Source organism: Vicugna pacos, chromosome 20, assembly GCF_048564905.1.
Source record: "Vicugna pacos chromosome 20, VicPac4, whole genome shotgun sequence".
NCBI lineage: Eukaryota > Metazoa > Chordata > Mammalia > Artiodactyla > Camelidae > Vicugna > Vicugna pacos.
The window spans coordinates 21458288-21483539 of record NC_133006.1 but is presented as its reverse complement, the minus strand read 5'-3'; the positions used below and the strand labels follow the sequence as shown (position 1 = coordinate 21483539).

The 25252-nt window shown below is 53.9% G+C and overlaps 1 protein-coding gene across 1 annotated transcript in view; it reads left to right on the top strand.

The window, feature by feature from the left end:
* The window catches only part of PACSIN1 (protein kinase C and casein kinase substrate in neurons 1), a 43792-nt gene extending 18762 nt beyond the window's left edge, over positions 1 to 25030 (top strand). The window contains exons 2-10 of the mRNA XM_006202096.4: positions 16658 to 16783; positions 17708 to 17864; positions 18822 to 19057; positions 19463 to 19618; positions 19716 to 19891; positions 20296 to 20416; positions 20515 to 20642; positions 21590 to 21777; positions 22269 to 25030. Coding sequence (XP_006202158.1) covers positions 16721 to 16783; positions 17708 to 17864; positions 18822 to 19057; positions 19463 to 19618; positions 19716 to 19891; positions 20296 to 20416; positions 20515 to 20642; positions 21590 to 21777; positions 22269 to 22378 — 1335 coding nt within the window. The 5' untranslated portion in view covers positions 16658 to 16720 and the 3' untranslated portion in view covers positions 22379 to 25030. The remainder of the gene's footprint in view (positions 1 to 16657; positions 16784 to 17707; positions 17865 to 18821; positions 19058 to 19462; positions 19619 to 19715; positions 19892 to 20295; positions 20417 to 20514; positions 20643 to 21589; positions 21778 to 22268) is intronic.
* The last annotated feature ends 222 nt before the right edge of the window (positions 25031 to 25252 follow it).

Genomic DNA, 25252 nt, shown 5'->3' with positions numbered 1-25252 from the left:
ATGCCTCGTGCTAGAAAGTGGGGATGCAGAGACCAACACGAGATGACCTGGAACTAAGAAGGTGCCAGTGCAGGAGGACAGTGGCTCTGAGCCCAAGATGCCCTTGGGAGTCACCTATGGAGCTTTGAATTGCTGATGCCCGGGCCCCACCACAGAGTCTGGGGTGCAGCCTGGACTTGAGGAGTTTTAAAAGTGTTGTAGGTAAGAAAATTGGATAACCTGTCCCCTACCAAAAAAAAAAAAAAAGGAGAAAAAAGAAAATTTGATATCCACATGCAAAAGAATAAAGCTGGACCCTTACCTTACACTGTATGCAAAAACAGATCAAAGACCTCAGTGTAAGAATGAAAACTATAAAACTCATAGAATCTTCATGACATTGGGTTTGGCAGTGATTTCTCAGATATGACACCAAAAGCACAGACATCAAAAGAAAAAAATAATAAATTGGACTTCACCAAAATTTAAAACTCTATCAAGAGAGTGAAAAGACAACGTACAGAGTGAGAAAAAAATATTTGCAAATGATATATCTGATAAGGGTTTAATATTCAGAATGTATAAAGAACTCCTACAACTCAACAGCAAAGAACCGAACAACCAGTTTAAAAAATAAGCAGAGGACTTGAATAGACATTTCTCCAAAGAAGATATACAGATGGCTAATAAGCACATGAAAAGATGCTCAACATCATTAATCATTAGGCAAATGCAAATCAAAACTACAATGAGATACCACTTCACACTCATTAGGATGGCTATTATCAAAGAGCAGAAAATAACAAGTGTTGGTGAGGATGTGGAGAAATTGGAACCCTTCTACATTGCTGATGAGAATGTAAAATGGTACAGCTGCTGTAGAAAACCGTTGGACAGTCTCAAAAAGAGACACAGAATATGATCCAAAATCCCAATTCTAGGTATCTACCCAAAAGACTTGAAAGCTGGAACTCAACTCAAACAGAACTGAAACACCAATGTTCGTAGCTGCATTTTTTTTTTGAGTAAAAGTAGATTTATTTAGAGAGATACATTCTACATAGAGTGTAAGCTATTTTAAAAAGTGAGAGAGAGGCCACAAGGTGTAGGGGTTGGATGCTCAGGTTAAAATAAAAGTAGATACACACTCCACAGAGTGCTGGCCATCTCAGAAGAGGAGTGAGTGAGAAAGGTGGCCGTAGCCACATTTTTAACAATAGCCAAAAGGCAAAACCGACCCGAATGTCCATTGGTGGATAAATGGATAAACAAAATGTGGTAAATCCATACAATGAAAAATGATTCTGCCTTAAAAAGGAATGAAATTCTGATACATGCTGCAACACACATGAACATTGAAAACACTGCTAAGTGTAAAGAAGCCAGACGCCAAAGGACCAATATTGTGTGATTCCACTTTATGTGAGATGCCTAGACTAGGCAAATTCATAGACACAGCAGGTAGAATGGTGGTTGCCAGGGGCTGGAGGGAAGGGGAGGATGGAAATCATTAATAGGTATAGAGTTTCAGTTTAGGATGATGAAAAGTTCTAGAGATAACTGTGGTGATAGTTGCAGAACAATGTGAGTATACCTAATCGTACATTTTTAAATGGTTCAAATGGTACATTTCATGTTATATTTATTTCACCACAATTTTAAAAAAATTATAGGTGATTCTCATGTACATCTGAGTTGAGAAGCACTCTAAGAGGGCCAGCACATCTGCATGAAAATTTTCTGCAATGATGGAAAAATTCTATTTGTGCACTAAGATGGTAGCCACTAGCCACGTGTGGCTGTCAAACACCTGAAATGTGGCTAGTGCCGTAGAGGAACTGATGATGATTTTTGGGGGGGGGATTGAATTTTCAACTTTATTTAGTTCTATTTAAATTTAAATAGTCAAATGGCATCGGTGACTACTATAATGGACTGGGGAACCTTAGGTGCCCTGAGTTGTCCCCATGGTACTCTGCAGTCCCCAAGAGGCACTTAGCACACAGACTACTTAGAGCTGGACGGGTTCTTACTTAGAGAACTCCCTGTCCAGCTGATCTCAACTGGTATTCCCCACCCCCAGATTCCAGAGAAAGGCTCAGTTACTTTGAATATTGAAAAAAACTGCATTCAAATTGAGCGTTGATTATACCATGCCGATCAGAAGCTTTACCTAGTAATTAATTGAGTAAAAAGTCAATTTGCTTTCCAATTTTAAAAAATTAACATTTGCAGTTTGTTTGGTAGAAAAATATCTTTCAAAATGTGGGGTTCCTTGGATCAAAAAATAAGGGAAGGGTCCCTGAGTGCTGCAGAGGTTAGACATTGCTAATCTAGTCCAATCCCCTCACTTTGAGGGAGCAAACTGACGTGGGGAGAGAACAGGGACCTATGCAAGGTCTCCGGGCTGGAATGGGGCCGGTCAGGACTAAAAGCCAGAGCCCCAGGCTTACGCAAGAAGCCAGTGTCTGAACAGCGATCTTGTGTCCCAGTGCGTGTGTGTCTGCCCCCCAGGACAGCAATGGTGTCTGCCGCATTCTCTTTGATTGGTGCCCAGACAGGTGGGGAGATTTAAAAGCCTCTTTGATAATGGTGTCATGGAATAGGTGTTATAGGATAAAAGTAGTGCTCCAGGTGTGCCCCCTGGAACACCTGTGACACAACGTGGAACTACCTGGAAAGAAGGTCATAAAAACTGCAAATTCTTGGGCCCCATCAGAGACCTACTGTGGTGATCTGGTACATTGGTACTCCCCAACCCCACCTGGAAACCCCTGCTATTCACACCCTGATGTAGAACCCCCTGACCCCACTGCCTCCTCGCATGGACTCTGAGCTTGGCCATTGACTTGCTTTGGCCAATGAGCCAATAACAGAAGCAGAGACTTGACAGATAAATGCTCACATATTGCAACTTGTCCTTTTGAAATGTTCGCTCGTGGAGCCCTGAACTGCCATGTAAGTAGGGCCAGTTACCCTGCTGGAGAGACCATGTTGGGGAGAAGGCAGGGAGGGAGAGGAAGAAGCACCCAGCCAGCGGCAACCCCAGCCTTCTCAGTTGAGGGCCAGTCATGTGAATGGAGAAGATGGACATTTCAGTCCCAGCTGAGGCCATGTGAAAAAGAGCCACCCAGCCGAACCCAGCCAGCCCACAGAGTCACAAAATGTGATAAATCATTGTTGTTTCAAGTCACTCAATTCTGGGGAGCTTTGCTATACAGTGAGAGACAATTGAAACCTCTGCTGAAACAAAATCTCCATTTTATACGAAACTCCAGAGAATTCTCATGCTTACTAAAGCCTCAGAGCCATCGGTCCATCTGGTAATTCCGCCAGACTGGAGCATGCATTGAGCACCAGTTGTATGCCCAGTGGTAAACCTGGTGTGAGCCACTATCAGACTATAGTTGTGAGCATCCTTGTTCGATTTAATTCCCCTGAAACACCAGAGAATAAAATCCAGAGTCCTCACCATGTCCACAAATCTCTAGCCCCTGCCTGCCCTTCTTTGTTCCTACCTTGTTTACTCCCCTCTCTGCCATCCTTTCATCCACTCACCCACCCACCGCCCATTCAGGTTTGGGGTGCCTTCCCACGTGCCAAGCTCACTCCCACTTCAGGATATTTGCCCTTGCTCTCAGGAACACTGTTCCCCCAAATCATCACATGCCTCCATTTCCCCCCCTTTTAGGTCTTTGGTCAAATGTTCTCTCTTCACAGAGGGATTCTAAAATGGCCCCACTCATCCTCTCCACCCCTTCACCCACATTATTTTTCTTGATGGTACGGATCACCCTTTGAACTTTTTTTATTAGCTGTGTGTCTCCCCCTTAGGTGTGAAACACCCACAGGGTTATCTCATGGTTATCTGCCGTGCCCCAGTGCCGAGAGCAGTGCTGCACATAGTCGGAGCACAGGAGACACTTGTTAAACATATTAAAGACACTAGCATGCGATCTGGTCAGATGCTTCACTTCCGACACCAGCGTCATCTTCAAGTTGTTTCACAGGCCAAGTCCCTCAGTCTCATCCTTTTCACACTAATCTCCTGGGGTCTCGTAACAGTGCAGGTTCTGATCCGGAGGTCTGGGTGGGACCTGAGGTTCTGTATTTCCTACCAGCTCCCAGGTGATGCCCGAGCTGTGGGTCCTGGGACCCAGGCTTTGAGCAGTGAGGCCTTAACTGCTCTGAGCCTGGGTTTCCACCCCTGTCAGATGGTTCATTGTGGAAAACAAGTGGGTGAAGTGTGTAAAGCACTGTGCACGGTGCCTGGACTTAGCAGGTACTCAGTAAGTTTGGACTGCCCCTCCTCTGGGGGACTTTCAGGATCTGAAATTTGAAATAGCCGCCAGTTTTTTCCCTTGGATCCTCCCGGTCCCCACATGTTGAGTCCCCTACCCAGACCCTCAGCAGAGCCTTGTCCATTTTTTCTCTCTATTGCTCGTCAGCCCCACCTGTCATGCGCAGGGGTTTGGGGAGGATTCTGGCATTTTGACAGTCATGGGGATGTGATGCAAATGAGAGGCAAAGTAGCAGCTATGAGCCCTGATAGCATTTGCCCGGCACTGAGGAACACGTGGGATTACAGCCCGGGTTGGGGTGTGGGCTGGGGAGGGGGCAGTGAATGCTCTTTGGGTTGGGCAAGGAGGCGGTGACAGAAGGGGTCCACTTCTTCCAGAGGGCACAAGGGCAGCTGCTCTGTGGCCTTGGTGAGGCCCCATCCTCATTTGTAGACTGATCCCACCTGTGGGACTGGCTCATGGTTAAAGTCCAGGAATAGCGGCTGAGGTTGGGCATGGCGGGGGTTGTCTGTGTGTGGCATAGGGGGTGTCCCTCGGCCTCTGGGGCCTACAAATAGGAGATTGGAGGCTGCAGATGGTGATTTTTTCTAGCCCTATTAGCATATACAGAGGAAAGCTGCAACAAAACTGTGGCTGAGGAATGATTTTACCCTGAATGGGGTTCCACTTGGGAAGAAGGAAGCCAAGGAGGTAGGAGATAGTTAAAGATGGAGTAGTTTCAAGGGGCACAGGCTGTCCTGACATGGCATAGCCTGTTCCCCATATCTTTGCTGGTTTAGGGGACGGGGATCTCTTATCGATGTTAACTTTGACAAAAACAAAGGATATCCCAGTCCTGCCTTCCTCCCTTATAATGCCTCTTGGGAGCCCTCCCAACAGCAGATGGGGCTGGATCCGCTGACAGGAGGGGTGGGGTGGGGGTGGATGCTCTCTGGGTGACCAAAGGGGTCAGCTTCTCCTACAGAGCCTGTCTGAGTGTGGGACGGCAGAACTCAGGGGTCTGCCAGGCAGCAGATGGGGTCGGATCCTGCTGACAGAGGTGGCTAGGGGACAGCTGTCTTTGATATCCCTGGATGGAGCTGGCTCTTTGGGAGAAAGATGATCTGGGGCTGGGGGCCGGCAGGCGGGCAGGGGGGCTCTGCTTACAGTACCTGGGAACTCAATCCCTCCCCACCCCCTAGCTCTCCTGGGAGGCTCTGTTCTCAGGCGCCAGGCATCCCCACCCTCCTGGCCTGGGTGTCCGCCTCTCCCTCTACTGAGGACCTCCAGGCCTGGGGACACCCAGTGTCAGGCTTCTGGCCCAAGTAGGCCAGGCTGAAGTCACCTCTGAGGTCATTTTGGGGGGTCCAAATGACCCTGTCCTGCCTTTGATCTAAGGATAAGAAACACTAGCTCTGAAACTCCTAGAAAATGGGAAAATGGACAGCTGTTACTGTGTTTCTCAGTCAGATCTTTCTTAGTGGAATCAATGTGGAGTACTGGGAAAAGCTTGGCAGGCAGCAGGTTCAAATCCCAGCCCAGGTGTTTTCTGGCTTTGTCCCTTTGGGCTCAACCTCCAGAGCCCCTGTTACCTGATCAGTCCTGCGATCCCGCCTGCAAGGCTGCCGCCGTGACAGCCAGAGACGCTGCTGGAGGACCGGAGTTCAGTAAATCCACTAGCTCGCCGTCACTGAGGGCAGGGCCCTTTTTTACCCACAGCTGTGACCCAGCACCTAGAACAGTCCCTGGCATGTGGTAGGTCCCTAGTTGATATCTGTTGAATGCATGAAATGCCCTGTTTCATCTGTATCAAGATGGTTTCCCCCTCCCATTTGGCATCACTGGTATTAGGCTGCTTCATAAAATTTATAGCATGTCTTGTTTTAATTGGCAGCAGACTTAAGACTGAGAGGGTCCTTAGAGGGGATGAAGTATGAAAGAGGCTCATTGTCATTAACAGGCCCTTTTTTGCTTAATTTTTGGTGGGTTTCCAGTTCTTTCTGATTGTATGTGCCCTCTCTGGGCTGTGTGGGGTCACTGAGAACTGCCTTGGGGCCCAGGGGCTGCAATGATCCCTGCTTGAAGTCCTTCTGAGGCGGTCCTGGGCTGGGGCCGGCACATCCTGTGGGGCATGCTGTGTGTTCTGGTCCCCGTTCCCCACTTGCTCTATAACCCTCCCAGCCCGGCCCCACTGGCTGTTGTCCCTCCCAGCCCCTGTCTGAAGTCTGGAATTCCCGATGAGGAGGAGGGGCCCATTTCACTCAATCCTGTCATAATTCCAAGTACCAGGACCAGACACCGACCAGGGGTGGGTGGGGATATCTGTGCATCCCCTAGGCCAAGGGTGTCTCCAGGTAGGATCTAGTCTGAACCAGGCAGAAGACTTTCAGGATGAGGGAGAGGAAGTGGAGGAGGGTGGGCCGTCTTCTCCCACCCCAGTCCCCTTCAGTCTCCCCAGAAGCAGAGCCAAGACACAGTGGGCAGATTAGTGCCTAGAGGAGCAGGGGGATGCTCTCCTGGGAAGTGGCTCATTGTTCAGTCCCCTGGTTGGGATACTTGCTTGTGTCACTGATCTCCTCCCACGAGGGTAGAGCTGGGGACTCGTGTGTACAGCTGTGATTTTGTGTAGGAAAGGTTTGTGTGTTACATGTTCTGGATCCGTGGAGACGTGTGTACACATGTCAAAGATGTGTGTAAGCTGATATTAGTGTTACAGTTAAGTGTATGTATGTGTGGTGCTTGTTGTTGGGGTACGCATGTGCATGGACACGTGTTGATGTGAATGGGTCATATGTGTATAGTGCAAGCCTACATGTTTGCTCTGATATGTGACAGCTGTGGGCTGTGGGAGCAGCACCAGAGCTGGAATCACAGGGTCTCACTGCCAATAACAGGCCCAGGAGCCTTCGATGACCAAACAAGTTGTTCACTGCTGTGGGCCTCAGTTTCCTATCTATAAAATGGGTATGGAATCTCATGGAATGAGATTGTAGCTGAGCAACTCACATTCGGCCTGACCCAGAAAAATCTCAAAATCCAAGTTTGGAACTGAGGAATGACCAAATGAGAATAAATGATTCAGCAAGTAGAAATGTTTTACAGAGCATGGTAAAATTTTAAGGACCTGAGGGAAGTGTGTGGAAAGGTGCAACTGACAATGTCTTACAGGAATGTTGGGAGGCAGGGTCTTGGGGAGAAAGAGAAGACAGGGCCTGGAGCAGGGACCCACCTGCAGATGGAGGGTGGCCACAGGAGCCTGTGTGCACCGGCACCTCTGGGAAGGTGAAATGTGTGCATGTAGAAGGCGGGCATACCCTGGTGTACGCGGGAGGGAGGCTGTCTGTGTGAGCATTGCCCAGTTGCCATAGAAACCAGCAGAAGGAGGTGGGTGGCTGGAGAAGGAGGCGGGTCGGGAGGAGGGAGAGGGAGAAGGCGGCGGTGGGGGGCGGGGAGCTGGCTTCTGCAGTTCTGGCGCTGCTGCCTTCCTGAGCAAGCAGTGGAGAGAACCCGAGAGGACAGAGCCCCCTGCCCGGGCACCAGGCCCCCTCCCCGCCCGCCACTACGGAGAAGGAGGAGGACAGCCAGCCCCTCCAGCCCTGGCCTGGCCCAGCGGGTACAGTGCCCTCCTACTTGCCCCTGGCTTGGCACCCAGACAGGCCCAGGTAGGCATCCTGATAGGGTCAGCTTGAAGAGGCTGCGTGGAGAGTGGGGCCCCGAGTCTGCCCCTGCCTTCCTACTAGAAGCACCTGGTAGCAAGCACAGGGCCCAGAGGGGCCAGGGCCAGTGGGCCTGGTGCGGAGCAGCCAGCCTGGCCCTCTTCAGAATGTGGGTCCTCCTCATCAGGAGGACTGTCTCCCATTACCTTTCCTCCTCTGCACTTCTGACTCCCTCTCCACCGCCACAGGTCCTGACTGTAGAAATGCTCCTTCCCTGGGCAGAGTGGGCCAAGGGGGCTGGAGCTTCTGAGAACCCACAGTGTGGTTCCTCCCCAGGCTGAGGCTTGTCGGGGGAGGAAGAAGTGAGATGTCCCGCACCGCTACGCAGGGCATTACCAGGCCCCGGCCAGCTGGAACCAACAGACCCACCTCCCACCCCTGACCCCAGCAGCCTCCCTGCTGCCCACCCACCATGGTCTCAGGCACCCGGCTTAGAGCCCCCGTCAGGGAGGAGCCATCTCTTCTCCCCTGAGCTCAGACCCTTCCCCTCCTCATTCCCCCTGCAGACCTAGTTCCCCCAGATTTCCCAAAGGACCCCTGTCCCAACCCCAGCAAGCCTAGGGTCTCCATGTTGGGGTGCAGCAGAGCAGGCCCTGATCAGGTGGGGGAGCCTGTGGCCCTCCCTCCCCCTCTCTCTGTCCCTTTGCTGCATTGCTTCTGGGGACAGACTCCCGCCGCTGCTGGGGGAGCTCAGGCTCCGCAGAGCAGCCTCTGCCTGCCGCTCAGGAGCAGGTGGGGCTGGGCCTGGGCCGCACTGCCTGGCTCTGGGCAAGGAGAGGGCAGGAGGGCCTGCAGCAGTGTCCGAGTTGTCCCTGGGACTCAGCTAAAGGGCCTTGGTTAGCGTGGGGAGGAGACCCCACCTGAGGTGGGAAGGGGTGGGTGTGCAACTTCGGGTGTATCCAGGGCCCCTGGGCCACACAGGGTCTGCCCCCTTCTGCCTCCAGCCCCCCTGAGAGCTTGGCTGTTCCTTTGCAGGATCCTAGCACCGCACCGTGGAGTGTCCCCTTCCCTGGGCACTTGGGCATGATAGGACTTGGTGCGGGGGCTGAGGAGGGGTCCCCAGGTCTGGGATGGGGTTGGGGAATACTTTCTGAGAAGCTGATGTGGCTTCATTCACTTCCGCAAATGTTAGTTGCACATGCTGACTGAAGGCAAAGGGGCCTCCCACTTTAGGGTTAGGGGCTCAGGAGGTGAGTGTGAGCCTCGGGGTGGCAGGAGTAGGGTGAGGGGTGCAGATCTGCCCAGATGCCAGCAGCCAAGTAATGTGCAAACAGCGTCACCGTCTGACCCCTGCTTCTCTAAGCCTGGCACCCTCCTGACCAGGGCCTGGGGCCAGCACTGGCATCTGTCCTGCTTCACCTCCTACAGCCCGGCCTGCCTCAATCCCAGCCGAACAGGGCTAGTGAGGCCTGGAGGGCAGGTTCTTTTCTCCAGAGCTGGAAGGAGCTGTCCCTTTCCCAGATCCTTCAGGCCTGGTCCTGACCTCCCTGCTCCTGGCCTGCCTTCTCTAGGCTATGTTCCCCATCTCCTTAATTTTTTCTGTCTCATATGTCCCTGGGGTATGTCTTTGCTTGCTCTCTAATGCTTTGTTGCCCCCAGACTCTGGGGCCGTGAGCCCGCCAGAATGACCTCCCAGGGCACATTTCCCACCCACCCTGTCGCACCAGTGGGCACACAGCCCAGGGTGCCTGCCCCTGACCCCAGCACCCTTACTTATGTCCGAGAGAGCTGAAGGGAGGCCACAGGAGCACTCAGTCTGGGGCTCCCGGACTCCAAGAACAGTTTGGCCACAGGCTGGCCTCTTCTCACATGGCCCCAGTGTAGGAGCTCTGGGGAGAGGAAGGAACATCTCCATTAGCTCTCAGGGCATCTCAGGGCACCAAAACTGGGCTCCCATCTCCCTTCAATTGTTCCTCCCACCGTGCTCCCCATCTCAGGAAACAGCTCCCCACCTGCCAGCTGCTTGCTCAGGCCCAAACCCTGGAGCCATTCTTGACTCCTCCTCCCTCTCACATGCACATCCAAACCATCAACAAATCCCATTGGCCCCACAGTACCCCCAGCCCCACCCACTTCTCACTGCTCCCAGGATTACCACCTTGGTCTGATCCCCATCTTCCCACACTGGAGGGCTGCAGCTGCCTGCCCCACCATGGTCCACTTTCCCCCCAGCAGCCAGGGATCCTTTAAAAACCTAAGTCATATCACATCCCACCTCCTTACAAACCCTACATTGGTTCTCATCTCACTTGATGAGGGGGAAAGCCACAGGCCTCTCTCTGACCTACAAGACCTCATGTTTCTGCATCCTCTCCCAGTCAACCTCCCTGACCTTATCTTTCCCCTCTCCTCTTCACTCACTCTGTTCTAACCACGTGGGTCTTATGTTCCTAACCATGGCAGGTGGAGGCCATGCTTCTGCCTCAGGGCCTTTGCACTGGCTGTTCCCTCAGCCAGGATGCTCTCTTTTCACAGGGGACCTGGAGACCTGGAGGTCCCAAGTGAGGCCCAACCATCATGGAAGGGGGTCTCAGCTCTAGCTGCCATCACAAAATACCGTAGATTGGGCAGCTTAAACAACAGATCTTTCTTTCTCATAGTCTGGAGGCTGGAAGTCCAAGATCAAGGTGCCAGCCTATCTCGTCCTTGGTGAGATCTCTTTTCCTGGCTTGTAGACAGCCGCCTTCCCGCTGTGTGTTCATGTGGCCTTCCCTCAGTGCAAGTGCCCGGGGAGAGGGAGCCATCTCTCCCCTCCTCTTATTAGGACACCAATCCTATTAGATTAGGACCTCACCCTTATGCCCTCATTTAATCTTAATTACCTCCTAAAAGTCCTATCTCAAATGCAGTCACTTTCGGGCATAGAGTGTCAACATATGAATTTGAGGGGGACACAATTCAGTCCTTAGCAAAGCTCCGTGGGGGTCTTAGCCCTAAAAGGGCAGTCTCCAGATGAGAGGCTGGTTTGAAAGCTCTGCAGCTATGAGAAGTGTGGGTAATAACACCTGTAGTATTAATAACAGTTAACCTGGTGCTTCCTGTGGCTACTCATTTCACCCTCACCCCAACCCCATGGAGTTAGTAGTATCATCACCTCTGTTTTGCAGATGAGGAAACTGAGGCACAGGGAGTTTAAGCAATTTGCCAAAGTCACACAGCCAGTAAAAAGGCAGAGCCGAAATTTGAACCTAGTTGTGCTGTTGGCCCCATGTCAGGGCTCTTAACTAATCTGTTCTTAGTGCTAATCTGGTGGGAGTTGCTGTGCGTGTCAGGAGAGTGGGCTGCCAGTCTGAAGCAGCAGCACGTGGCTGATGGCAGGGAGTGACTAGGAACCGCACCAGGGTGTGGGGGTGAGGTAGGCAATGGCTGGGATATTTGTGGTACTGAGCTGGCCCTTGAAGGGAAGCAGGGTTATTTTGGGGAGAGGTGGTCAATGATGGGGAGGATGGCGTGCACCACAGGCAGGAGGGAAGGTGTGAGCAAAGGAGCAGAGGCTAGAATGAGCTTGGGGTATGCATTGTGGGGAGGGGTGTGCGTGGAAGGACAGCATATTCCAGCTAACCTGGATCCTTCCAGCTGTATCTGAAGCCTCAGCAGAGGCTGGTGAGAGTCTTCGTGTGGACCCATGTCAGACACAGTGAGCCCATCCATCTCTGGGTGAGGTGAGGAGCCAGGGAGCTGCTGGGAACGTATGTGGGACCTGAGACCCACTCTGCGTGAGGGGGAGCCAGTTCTGGCATCCCATGGCCCTGCCAGCTGAGCTGGTCCCTGGGAAGAACATCTTAGGTCAGGAGGGTGGGGGTGACACCCGTGGAGTACTGGCTCTGGACTGGGCACCTGATTCTGTGTCAACAGTCTGGGTCTGCCGCTGTCTCCTCCCTGATGTGTGACCCTGGACAAGTTATTCAACCTCTCTTGAGTCTCAGAGAAGGCAGGGAAGTCACTGCCCATCTTAATGGATTGTTATAAGGATTAGAAATAAAGCGTATCAAGAGGCTGGCACATAGTAGGTACTCAACAATGGTTGTAGTTAATACGAAGGGTGAGTGAAGAGAGGGATAACATAACAGCCCGAGGCTGCTGATCCTCCTCTGTCTGTGCTGCAGGATCCCTGAGGAGGGAGGGCACCATCCTGAGGGCAGAACCATCATGGGGCATCAGGGAGAAAGAGCCCCTGGACTGGACCCTAGGGGTCGACTAAAAGGAGAGGAAGGAGTCCTGGAAACAGAGGACAGGTGGGATTTGGGACCCACCTCTTATAGGATTCTGGCTCTTGGTTGTATCACCATGATAATCAACATTTATTGAGCACTGACTGTGTGCAGGTGATTATGTTTGGGTCTAGGGTACAGAATTCAGTGTTTCTGCTATTTAATGAATGTTCCAGAAGGTCCTTGGCATTTATTCATTCATTCAATAAATAAGTACCATGCACTTGCTGTGCACCAGGCACAGCTCTGGATGTTGAAAATACCACAGAGACTCAGACAAAAGTCGCTAGCCTTGCAGAGTAGACATTCCAGTGGGAAAGGAAGACACTGAGTGTGATGAGTACTGTGCAGTTGAGAGCCCGTCGTGTGGTGACATGTGCTGCGGAGAAAGATAAAGTGAGGAAAGGGAGAAGAGGGAGGGCCAGGGTTGCAAGTTGAAATGAGGGGAGGTCAGGACATTTGAGCAGAAATCTCAGTGTAGGGGTGGTGTGGAGAACCATTCCTAGCAGGTGCAAAGGCCCTGGGGTTAGAATGGCAAGGAAGTCAGTGTAGCTGGCGGAGAGTGAGAATGGCAGGAGGTGAGAACAGAGGAGTGAGGGGTGGGACAGCAGGTCATGCAGGGCCTCCTGGCAAGGAACTGGACTTTTACTTGGTAGAAATGGGGAACCCTGGTAGGAATCTGAATAGCACACTGGCAGGGTTGAACTTAGCTTTGACCAGTTTCCCTCTGGCTGCTGCATAGGGAGGAGACTGGGCAGGGGCCGTAGGGGTAGCACAGGTGGGCCTACCCTCTCTGGGCTTGTGCTTTTAATTCCTCTGTCCTGTCTCTAAGTCGGGGGTCAACAGAACACCTTTCACCCTGGGGCTCCTTTCTCCCTAAAGGCAAGGTCAAGGCCAGCACTGAAACTTCAGCTTTCCATAGTAGTCTGTGTTTTTCAAAAAGAGCTTATTACCCTTTTATCATTTGATCTTCAAAACTCAGCTATTGTTTCCCCATCGGATGAGTTAGAAAACTGAGACCCCCATGATAAGACTCAGCTGTGTCTCCCTAGTGAGTGGTAGAGCTGGAGCCGGCTCTGCCTGGCACCTTCCCCAGCGCTACAGAAGAGGGGGCCCACCCTGATCTGGGATTCCCACCCCCATGACAGTGACAGAGGTGACGAATCAATAGTGAGATCTGACAGGCTCTTTCAGTCATGTCTCAGCCCCTGGGCTCTCATCTGCAGTGGAGGGGTAATAAGAGCCCCACTCACAGGGCTGTGATGAAGATGAGATGAATTAAGACATGTGAACAGTCCTTGGCACCGAGTATGTGCTCCCTAAATACCAGCTATTGTTATTAATGATTAAGGGCTTGCAGGGCTGCGGTAGCAGTACCACCACCAGTGAGGGGAGTTGGATGGCGCTATGCCCATGTGATGGGCTGGGGAAAGCTAGGGGCCTGTCAGGTTCATCCACCAGGAGCCGCAGGTTCCGGCCACACCTGCTTCCTAACTCTGAGATGCGGTGCTGTGAGTGGAAGCAGCTATTGACCACCATTCAGGAAAGACCTGGCATTTGTCAGCATTGAACCTCCCACCTGCCCCCTGGGTGGGGGTGTGAGGCCGATTTGGAGGAGGTAGGGGCAGGGCGGGCTGGTGGGTCTGGCCATGTGGTGATGAGGGGCCCACATGCCCCCTCCCATCTCCCCTCCCTAACACTGCCTGCCTAGCTTCCTGAGCCACCTTTGTGGGGGTCTCTCCCTGGGTTACAGTGGGCTGGACCCTCACTGTCTCATCTCATCCTTAAATCAGGTTGCCTCATCTCCGTTTCACAGCAAGGCCATGTGAATTGCCCAGCGTCACACAGCAATTTGGCAGCTGAGCAGGGATCCAAGGCTAGAGCTATTTCTACTACACATGCTACTTTCAGCTGGAAGCCAGGGAGTACCTGCCTGCACCCAGCAGGGGGACTGCAGTAAGTCCCATCCTCCCTGGATCTGGACAAGGTGGAGCGTGGTCTCTGCCATCATTCATTCCCTTCTAGCCTGACTTGCCAGGTCTGTGCTCCTCTGTCCCCTCCCTCCCTGCTTCATAGGCACCCTCGCACCTGGTTCCCAGCTCCCTCAGCTCTCCTCCAACAGCTGGAGAAGCTTTAAAAATATGCAATATATGCACACTAGGCAACATCTAAAAGGCATAACAGGACCCATGGTGAAAAATCCCTCCCCCCACCCCAGCCACCCAGTTCCCCAAAGGCAGCCACCCTTACTCAGCTTTCCAAAAATATTCTCTGCTCGTGTATTTCCCCCCATGAAAAATGGAATCATCCAGCCACGCTGTGCTGAACATGGCTGGTTTTGCTTTAGTGACATGGCTTGGAGGGTTCCTTCCATTCAAGACCAGAGCATTCTGTGGCTGGCCTGCACCGTAATTTACTTAACCAGTCCCAGTGGATGAGCATTTGGGTTGTTTCCAGTCCTTGGCTTTTACAAGCAGTGCTACGGTAAATAAAACTGGGCGTCATTGGTTCGCCCAACTGGCTGGAAGGTAATTTCCTAGGAATGGTGCTGCTGAGTGAAGGATGTGTGCCTCTAAGGATGGGAGAGAATGCCCAGTTGCCCTCTGTCAAGGTTCCCCACCGCCAGGGGTGGGCTTGACCTTTGATCAGATCCCATAATGGAATGTCCCTACCCCTCACTGGTCCCTGCCCCACTGACAGTCCGCTTACAGCTAGCTGTCTATGCTGGGATCCCAAACAGCAGAGTTCTGTGACTCCAACAGTTGTAGACTGGCCTCTGGCTGCAGGGTCACATCCTACCCTGGCTGAAAATCCTGTATTAAATGTCCCTGCCTTTTACTTCTCCAAATCTAAATTCAAACTGTTCTCTACAAAGCAAATACTGCTTTACAAGTGAGAAGTGCCAAATTAAGAAGAAAAAAATTCAGACTCTTTTCTTTGGCCCTTGATGAATTCAGCTGTCTTCCCACCCACCCACCGCCACCGTGCATGAGTGTGGGAAAGTGTGTCTGAGGTTTTGTTAAGGCGAAAAGAACAAAATATATTTAGTGCCTGAGAGGCACCAGGGGGCAATACTAGGTTATTACTGGGAAAAGAGCACTAGCCTCTGGACAGATGGGCAGACTGAGGCCAGAGAAGGGGAGGAACACCCTTGACTAAGGAGCCTCACGTGTTTGTGCCGTCTGACCTGAGCCTGAGAGCCAGCTGTTGGTAAGAGATGGAGGTCTCCTGGACCCCCTGGTTGTGCTGAATCTCGCAGAGGCCAGCCCTCCCCAAGTGTCCTCATCGGACAGGGCTCATAGTGTCTGAGGCTGCTATGCAGAAGCAGGGAAGTGCCACCTGCCCAAAGCTCATGTCTCCTAGTGGGGTCAGGCCCCGCCTGGACTCACTGCCCCTTTGAAGACCAGGCCCCTGCCTCTCTGGTCCTGTCTGCTTGCTACTGAGCCCTTCTTGCTGGGGTGGCAGTGAGAACTGGGTGGGGGATGGGAGTAGGGCACTGCCTGCCCCAGCCCTGGGGCAGCACACGGCCTAGATTGGACAGCCGTGATGCCTGCCGACAGATCCAGGGCACACACAGCCACACTGGCGCTCGCACAGATTGCAAGGGTCTGACCTGTGGGCTGGGAAGCCACATGGCTGGGACTCTTAGGAGACACGTAAGCGGCTAATGGAGGCTTTGAGGCTGGGCACCGAGGCAGAGGGAAGGGCATTTAAAGGAGTCCAGCAGCTCAGAGACCTGAGGAGGCGCTGAGTCTGGGCAGAAGGTGGGAGGGGGCCTGCTGCCAGTTTCCCGAGGGTCTCGGATCCAGGCTCCTGGTGGGAGCTTCAGGGAGGTTCTAGGGGCTAAGATCAGTGACTCTGTGTTGATTGGGGGTGGGGGTAGGGAAGCTGAGATGGGTCTCTTGGACTCAGGGCAAAGATCTGACTGGGTCAGGGTGGGCAGTGCCAAGGGGGGCAGATTGAGAAGCCAGCTGGGGTTCACTGAGCCCCAGGGGGCCCTACAGGGTGCTAGGTCCTGGGGAGGAGGTGCAGGACATGCAGAAAGATAAGCTGGATAGCTGGCTTTGAAGAGCTGTGTGTGTCTATGAAGCAAACTGCAGATTTACATAAAGCAAATATGTAATTGTGTGGCCCTAGCTTTTAGCTCTGAGTCCAGAAACACAAAAACAGATGCAGACCATTCTGGTGGTGGGGGCCAGCTTCTGAGAAGAGGTGCCCACATTTGAGCTCGAAGATGGATCTTGGGGAGAGGGGAAGGAGAGGATGTGGAGTGAAGGGCTAATGGAGGAGAGCCAGGGAGGTGGGCATGAGGGTGACTCTAGGGATGGTGAGCCAGGCTCTGGACAGGAAGCCCACATTCCAAAGCAAGGCTCATGCCTATGGAGCCTCCACTGCAAGTTGGGGTCCTAGGCCTGGAGTGGGGCACGTGGGATACTCCCCTCATTTACAGGATCTCTCCTCTGCCTCCCAGCGCATGAACAGCCCAGCCTGCTGACTGCCGCTCCACACCTGTCCATCCCCCCACGGCCACACCATGTCCGGCTCCTACGACGAGGCCTCGCTAGCTCCAGAGGAGACCACTGACAGCTTCTGGGAGGTAAGGCGTGGATGCTGAGGACCAGATAGCCTGGCTGCTTGGAAGCCCAGGCTCCCACCCACCCACGATCTTAGGCTTTGCTTCCCAGCCCCTTGGGTCCCTCCAAAGCCCTCTATGTCCAATAGGCAGTTGTTGCTGTGAAGTGGCTACTATAGGCCCTGAGCCTGGAGCCCTTCTGCCCCACAGCTGCCCCTAAATTCTGTGCATTTATGATATGTAACAGGGCCCTCCTGGCCCTCTGCTCTGGGGGCCCAGGCTCCGACTCCTCGCCCTTCACATGGGCAGGTGCAGCACTTTACAACTTACACAGGCTTTCACAGCTGCGCCCTACCCCAACACTGTGAAGTGGGCAGTGGGTGGAGCACCAGCCACAGAGAAGTGTGAGTTCAGGGAGCCCCACAGCAACAAACAGGTGGAGACATGCCAGCATTGCATGAGCCTCCCCAAATAGTTGAGACCCAGAAAAAAATTTTCCATTGGCTTCCGAAACTCAAAGCGAAAACTGCCAAACCTAAATTAATAAGTGTTTAATGAGGTGTCTACAAAACATAATATTGTGTCAAGAAGCTGCAGCTCAACTCAACGCTTATATGACTCTATATAAATCTAATAGATTTAGCTCACAAGAACAAAATGAATAATTCATTCACGTCCAAGTCCAAATTCTAAAAATCCTCCTGCACTTTGTGGCAGCGAGGAAATTATGTTTAAAGTGGAATGAGGGGGCGTATAGAAGGTGGAGTGTGAGGCGGGGTGTCGAAGCCTCCGAAGGTGAGATGGATCCAGAGCCCCCAGGGTGTTGCCATGGGGTGACCGGGGTGGCAGCGGAGGGCGCCCCCTGCAGGACGCGGCGGCCAGGCGGCCGGGCGGCCGGCGGGGGAGGCGGGGAGCCCGCGGGAGTCGTGCTCGCTGCTTGGCCGCCAGGTGGGGAACTACAAGCGGACGGTGAAGCGCATCGATGACGGGCACCGCCTGTGCAACGACCTGATGAACTGCGTGCAGGAGCGCGCCAAGATCGAGAAGGCGTACTCGCAGCAGCTCACCGACTGGGCCAAGCGCTGGCGCCAGCTCATCGAGAAAGGTGCCCCCCAGGCCCACCCCGGGCCACACCCCAGGCCCTGACCCGTCCCCCACCGTCTGGGTCCCCGGAGTGCTGGCCGCCTGGATGCACCTGCACCTTCCGGTCACAGGGCCTTTGCAGCTGGCCCCTCACCTGTACTCTTCCCTCCCAAACCCAGCAGGACTCCTGTGCCCGTTCAGCTCTACTTCGTGCAATTTTAGGTTGGATTTAAGGGAAAAAAACCCTTTTATTTTGAAATAATCTAAGCTTAGAGAAAAGTTGCTAGATTAGTGCCGAGAACTACATACATTTCACCCAGATTCACCAGCTCCTATTTTACTACCTTTGTTTTCTCACTCCCTCTATGTTTACTTACATATCTTTTCTGAACCATTTAAGTTGGAGACATGCCCCTTCACCCTAAATTCTTCATGTATCTCTAAAGAATAAGAACAATTTGTGTAACCATAGTTCAACTATCAAATTCGGGGCATTTGAAATGGCCCACACACAAATTTTATTACAGCAAATGTTTGCGCTGTTCGAGGATTCTGTGGAATGTCTGGTCCCAATGGCTTCCTGTCATCTGTAACCAGCTGGTTCTCTAGTTTAACATTCAGCCAACATTCCTGGAGCACCAACTCTGTGCCTGGTGCTGGGCTGGCTTGTGAGAGCTCATGGGGTCCAGGCTGCACCCCATGGGGCTCACAGCTGATGGGGGAGACAGAAAGTAGGCCCAGAAACAGATGCTCTAGGAAGAATTCACAAGGGCTGCAGGCCGAGGTATTCAGAGATGGCTTCCTGGAGGAGGTGGCTGTACTTGGGTCCTGGAGGATGATAAAACTATAGAGAGAACAAAGGAGGGCATTACTGCTGCCACGGGAAGTATGGAGAAAGCCTCAAAGAAAGGAGGCCTAAGAGGGGGTGCTCTGGGCAGGAGGTGATGAGGGCCTGGTGACCTCACGGCCATTTCCTCAGGCCCACAGTATGGCAGCCTGGAGCGGGCCTGGGGTGCCATAATGACGGAGGCGGACAAGGTGAGTGAACTGCATCAGGAGGTGAAGAACAACCTGTTGAACGAGGACCTGGAGAAGGTCAAGAACTGGCAGAAGGATGCCTATCACAAGCAGATCATGGGCGGCTTCAAGGAGACCAAGGAGGCTGAAGACGGCTTCCGCAAGGCCCAGAAGCCCTGGGCCAAGAAGATGAAGGAGGTGCCTGGTGGGCGGCTGCCCCAGAGGGATGAGGCTGGGCGGCTGGGCTCAGAGGGGCAGTCTGATCAGAGGGAGGGTGTCTACAGACGGGGTGGACAGCGCACTGCCTGCTGGGATTGTGCCCACAGGGGTGCAACACTGCCTGCCAGGAAGACATACCCACAGACAGGGCAGGCACCGTGATGCCCTACGGGAGGGTGTCTGTAGGGACAAAAGGTAGTGCAGGGAAACAGCCAGACAGGTGGGCACTGCTCCCTATACCTGGAGCCAGGGCTACATCCCTCCTGTCTCTGAGAATGTGTGCTCACAGCTCCCAGTAGGATGGGCAGGCGGGAGGGGCTGAGAGCGACCACATTTGCTCCTGCTTGCAAGTAGGAGCCCTGCCCCCACTCCCTCTCCCCACAGCTAGAGGCAGCCAAGAAGGCCTACCATCTGGCCTGCAAAGAGGAGAAGCTGGCTATGACCCGGGAGATGAATAGCAAGACGGAGCAGTCGGTCACACCTGAGCAGCAAAAGAAGCTGCAGGACAAAGTGGACAAGTGCAAGCAGGATGTTCAGAAGGTGCCGCCCGGGCTGGGGTCTGAGGGCCCCTTGGAGCGGGTGGTGGCTGGGAGCTGCAGGCCTGGGTCTCACCCTCCCTTTGCCCCGGTGCCTATAGACACAGGAGAAGTATGAGAAGGTGCTGGAAGATGTGGGCAAGACCACTCCCCAGTACATGGAGGGCATGGAGCAGGTGTTTGAGCAGTGCCAGCAATTTGAGGAAAAACGGCTGGTCTTTCTCAAGGAGGTGCTGCTGGACATCAAACGTCACCTCAACCTCGCTGAGAATAGCAGGTAGCCGGGCGTGCAGCATGTGGGCACAGGCAGAGGAGGCAAAGGGTAATGCTGGTGTGCAGGGCCTTCAGGGTCCTATTAGAGTGATGGGAAAAGGAGGGCAGAGCTGCAGGGGCCGAGAGGGACAAGGCTCCAAACAGAGTGGCTGCCCAGGTGTGAGCACACCAGATACTCAGGAAACATGCTTGGATGGATGGGTGAGTGGCTAAGGTGAGGATGGAGAAGGGTGCCCCCTGGACAGGCCTGGAGCCACCCACTGAGATTGATCCTTTTGGAAGCTGCCTGATTCCCAGCAAGGGACAGGCCAGCAACCTGGTTCCCAAAATGGGCTCCAGCCCTCACCAAAGCTGAGAAGGGGCTATGATGCGTCTTGCCCTGCACTGCCTCGTCTCCCCTGTGCACAGCTATGTCCACGTGTACCGGGAGCTGGAGCAGGCCATCCGCGGGGCCGACGCCCAGGATGACCTCAGATGGTTCCGCAGCACCAGCGGCCCTGGCATGCCCATGAATTGGCCCCAGTTTGAGGTGAGGAGGTGTGGGGATGGGGAAGTGAAGTCTGAAAGTCTGGAAGGGGCCTCAAGGGGGCAGCCCCCAAGCCTGACCGCTCCCCTGGTACCCACCAGGAGTGGAACCCAGACCTCCCTCACACCACCACCAAGAAGGAGAAACAGCCCAAGAAGGCAGAGGGGGTAGCGCTGACCAATGCCACGGGGGTGGTGGAGTCCACATCCCAGGCTGGGGACCGTGGCAGGTGAGTGCCTCCTATGGAGCTTCTGGGGGCCGGAGGGGTCCACACCTGGGGACAGCTGAGTTTTGTCTCAGGAGACAAGAAATGGTCAAAGTCACAGCAACCTCATGCTCCTCTCAAAGACAGTGGTAGCTGTCCTGTGAGAGCACCTACTGTGTGCCGGGCACTCTTCTAAGCATTTTCCGTATGTTAACTCATTGAAGTATCCCAACACTGAGAAGTATGTAAATACTCCTATTTTACAGATGGAGAATCTGAAACCCAGAGAGGTTAAGTGACTTTCCCAAGGTCACATAGCTAGTTAGTAAGCCTTAGAGCCAAGATATGATGCCCCAGAGGTCTGGCTCCAGAACCCTCATTCATTTGATATATATATTTGCCTTGTTCTCATTTCCTTTTTTTTCTTCCAGTTTTATTGAGATATAATTGACATACAGCACTGTATAAGTTTAAGGTGTACAGCAGAACGATTTGACTTCTATACATCAGAAATGATTACCACAATAAGTTTAGTGAGCATCCTTCCTCTCAGAGATTCAAAGTTAAAGAATTAGAAACTGATTTTTTTTTCTTGGTGGTGACAGAACTCAAGATTTATTGTCTTGACTTTCATAGATAACACACAGCAGTGTTAGTTCTATTTATCATGCTGCACAGAACTTCCCTAGTACTAGAACCCTCACGCTGAATCACTGAGTGGTATTGCTCCTCTCAGATGGGGTCTCCTTCAGCACCTCCTCACTCAAGAGCTGAGTAATGCTAATAGTCCTGCCTCACATCTGTTTGAAGAGCTGTCAGTGAGAGTCACTGGCTCTGGACCCCTTCTTACAGGGCCCATTTCTGCTCCAACCTTGGTGGAATTTGGGGTCAGGGCTCTGGGTGGGAGGAGTGGGCAGCCCTAAGGATAAGGTGGGTGGCCATTCATGCTGGGTCCTCTCTCTGTGTCTCAGTGTTAGCAGCTATGACAGGGGCCAGCCTTATGCCACCGAGTGGTCAGATGATGAGAGTGGGAATCCATTTGGGGGTAATGAGGCCAACGGGGGCTCCAACCCCTTTGATGATGATGCCAAGGGTGTGCGTGTTCGGGCACTCTATGACTATGACGGCCAGGAACAGGATGAGCTCAGCTTCAAGGCTGGTAAGAGGGGTCGGGCTAGTAGATGGGGTGGGGCCTGGCACATGGGCCTGGCCAAGACCTGGAGGGTGACCTGTGCCCTGGGGCCAAGACTTGAATTAGAGGGCAAGGGCAGCGTCTGAGAGTGGCAACTGGGTGCCAGGGGCAGAGTTGGACCTGAGAATAGGATGGAGTAGGACCAGAAGATGAATTGGGGGCAGGGCCTGAGGGAAGAGGGTGCCAGGAGGAAGGACAGGACCAGGAAAACGAAGCTGGAGCTAAGACCTGGGTCTCAGGGGCAGGGCTGAGACCCAGATTAGGTGGGCAGCTGGGCCACACATGGGTGTCAGGGTATGGCTGGGGCTGGTCTCAAGGGGTGGGCTTTCTGGCGGGAATGGGAGGAGCATTGGGGTCAGTCCAGCATAATAGTATAGGAGGGCTTACCCTGCAGGTGGGGTTGGGGGTCAGCCCTCTCTGAGCCCCCATTAACCAGCTTGTCTGTGTCCCCTTCCCAGGAGATGAGCTCACCAAGCTGGGCGAGGAGGACGAGCAGGGTTGGTGCCGCGGGCGGCTGGACAGCGGGCAGCTGGGCCTCTATCCCGCCAACTATGTGGAGGCCATCTAGCCGCCCCTCTCCCCTCCGCACCACCCCTCACTCCTCACCCACCGCCTCCCTTCCCTGCCCACTCTCGTCCTCCTCCCCTCGCCATAGAGTTCCAGACATATTTTCCGATCAAGCTTTTATTTTTTTAAAAGTCAAAACAGAACAAAACAAAAAATACGAAGAGACAGAGCATTTGCAGGGCCGCCTGGAGGCCAGGGTGATAGGACTTGGGGCGATGGCTCCAGGGTAGGTGGGGGTCTTAGGACTTAGCCCAACGGCGACGTCACAACATCTGCTCTTCAGATCCCACCAAAGAGTCTCCTGAGCCCTGAGGGATGTCTCCTGGACCCTCTCTCCTGCCTCAGTCCCCCAGCCTTCCCGTCCCCACCCCGGGCTGCCAGCACCTGCCCCCAGTCTCTAAGCCTGGTTTTATGACCTCTTCCTCCTGCCCTCCCTGGCTCCCCTGCCACAAACCTAACTGTCAAAGTCCTCCCTGTCTTCAGTCTTCCACTTTGCCCCTGGGAGCCCTTCTTCTAGCCTCACCCCTCAAGGCTGTGGGGCTGGAGGAGGGATGGTCACCCTCTTACCCCAGAGGTTTCCAGGGGTCCCTGGGCTCCCCAGGATACGAAGAGGGGTGAGCTGGAGTTGGTGACAGTGTCGCTGGGGGGTAGAAGGCTGAGTGAACAGGGAGCAGGCCCTCGGCCCTCCCAGCACCAGGCTCAGCTGAGGGGCAAGACCCTGCTGGGGCCCTTCTTTCCAGCTGTCAGCACGTTGGGCACCGGCTCTTCCTCAGAGCTAGACCCCTTAGTCACTCACAGAGACCCCCGCCCCCTCTCAGAAGTCCTCAGGCAGCAGGGAGGGACCCCAAAGCCCAGGGCAAAGCCAGCAACAGTAGCAGCCTCCTCCCATTTCCTGGGGAGGAGGACATATTGCCCAGCCACCTTCCTTCCCTCCATGTCCATCTAAAACCCTAGAACCACTAGGCTAAGCCAGCCTCCCATCCTTCTTCCCCCTTCTGTGGCCTGCCTGCAGAGACACTGTGGGCCCAGGGGAACTACCAGCCTGGGAGCGGCAGGGGAGAGCCTGCAGCCAATGGGACAGGCCTGGGTTTGCAAAAGGGAGGAGCCCTGGCCCTCAGGAGCAGGACAGTCGCCATGTCTTTATTCCTTGTCCCTTCCCCGCCCCCAACCCCAGCCCTGGCCCCTGGCAGCCCCTCCTGCTGGCAGCCCCTCCATTTCTCCAAGCCCGGGTATCAGTTTAAGGACTTTGGGGGATGGGAGGAGGCCAAGGGCCTCCGGAGAGCAGGAGCGCTTCCTGTGGTTGGTGAGAGAGTGGTGCTGATTACCAGGGATTCGTACCAGGTACCAACCAGCCTTGCCCATACGATTCGGGCAGGGGTGCTTGGGAAGCAGGCCAGGGCAGGACAAGACCCCACAAGGTAAGGGAATGGCTAGAGGAGGAGTCTCTCAGGAACCTCCCCCATGAGGCCCTGAGACTTCCTGTAGCACCAGGTGAGACTTGCTCACAGCTGATGCTACTCCTGGGCCTCAGGTCTGCAGACGCCCTGCCTGCTCCTACAGCACCAGACCCCCTGGCCTCCAGGTAAAGACAGTGTGATACCCCAGCCCCTCTGTCACCCCTCAGTCCTCTTTTGCTCCCCGCTTCTTCCAACAGCCTACTTAGGAGGTTGCAGGCCCCACCTCAAGGCCTTGACCTGTACATGTGGGCACAGAGGATCCTGGCAGATTCTCAGGGGCCTGAGCTGGGGCAGGCCTCCCTCAGGGCCAGGGGAGTTGGGGGTGGGGTGGGGAGGATGGCACTCCCAGGGTCAGGCGAACTCCCAGCACCCCCTTTCTTGTCACTGTCTGCTCTCTGGGCCTCTGAGATGTGCCTTCGGCTGCTCAGAGCCTGAAGCAAGATTTCTGAAGCCTGGAGCCCTCCCAACTCCAGAATAAAAACTTCCTCAGCCTCTCCTCCAGGCAGGAGTTGGGGCTGGGGGCCTCTGCCCCTCGCTACTTACCCTTGGAAAGCAGAAAGCTGGCACATCTGCACCTTGGGGCCTGGGCTCCCCCCTCTCTGTGCCAGTGGCTCCCCAGCTCCTGGGTAGGGGCTGTGGCCCTGGCTGGACCCCAGGCCTGTCTCCCTCTCCACTCCAGCTGCCCACTCTGGGGCAGGGACTTGAAACCCCATTCCTTCTGAGCAACCACCTCTACGACTCCATCTGGGACCACTCTCTCTCAGCCCCCAGGCTCCTCAGGGCACCAGGGTGGGAGGGTCTCCCACCTGGAAGTCCCCCTGAGCCCCAGGGGCCCAGCCCCACCTGTCAGTGCTGGTGTCAGGGTACTCAACACCGAGTGTGGGGGCCATGCTCACCGCCTCCCGTAGCCCCCACCCCCAGCCCCCTTGATGCTGTGCGGCCCACCTTATGGGGCTTGGCGAATACTGTGTTTTGTCCCCAGTTAAGCACCGTTCTGCGGCCCGCCGTCTGCCACCCTAGGCTTCCTAACTCCATTAGTCCAACACTTGTGAAACTCTGAGAAGTGCTGTGGTCTCAGCAATGCACCTGTTTTGTACATGACTGTGTAATTTAAAGGTATATAAATACAAATATATATATATATATAAGTTGTTATTGTATGACTGTGGATAAAATCCAAAACTGTGTCAACCTGGTTGGACGTTGTCATCTTGAGTCTTGTGTGTCTTTTGAGCCCTCTGAGAGTTCCGTGTGGTTGGGTGTTTGTTGGGGAGGTGGTGCCCAGCACGACTGGGTGCTGTCCTGGCTGGAGGACTGAGGGCTGATCCCTTCACCTCCCAGGGCCCCGGGTCCTGCCTGTACAGGGAAGATCACATCAGATGCTCTCTGAGGTTCTAAGGCTGTGGTCTTTAGGGTTC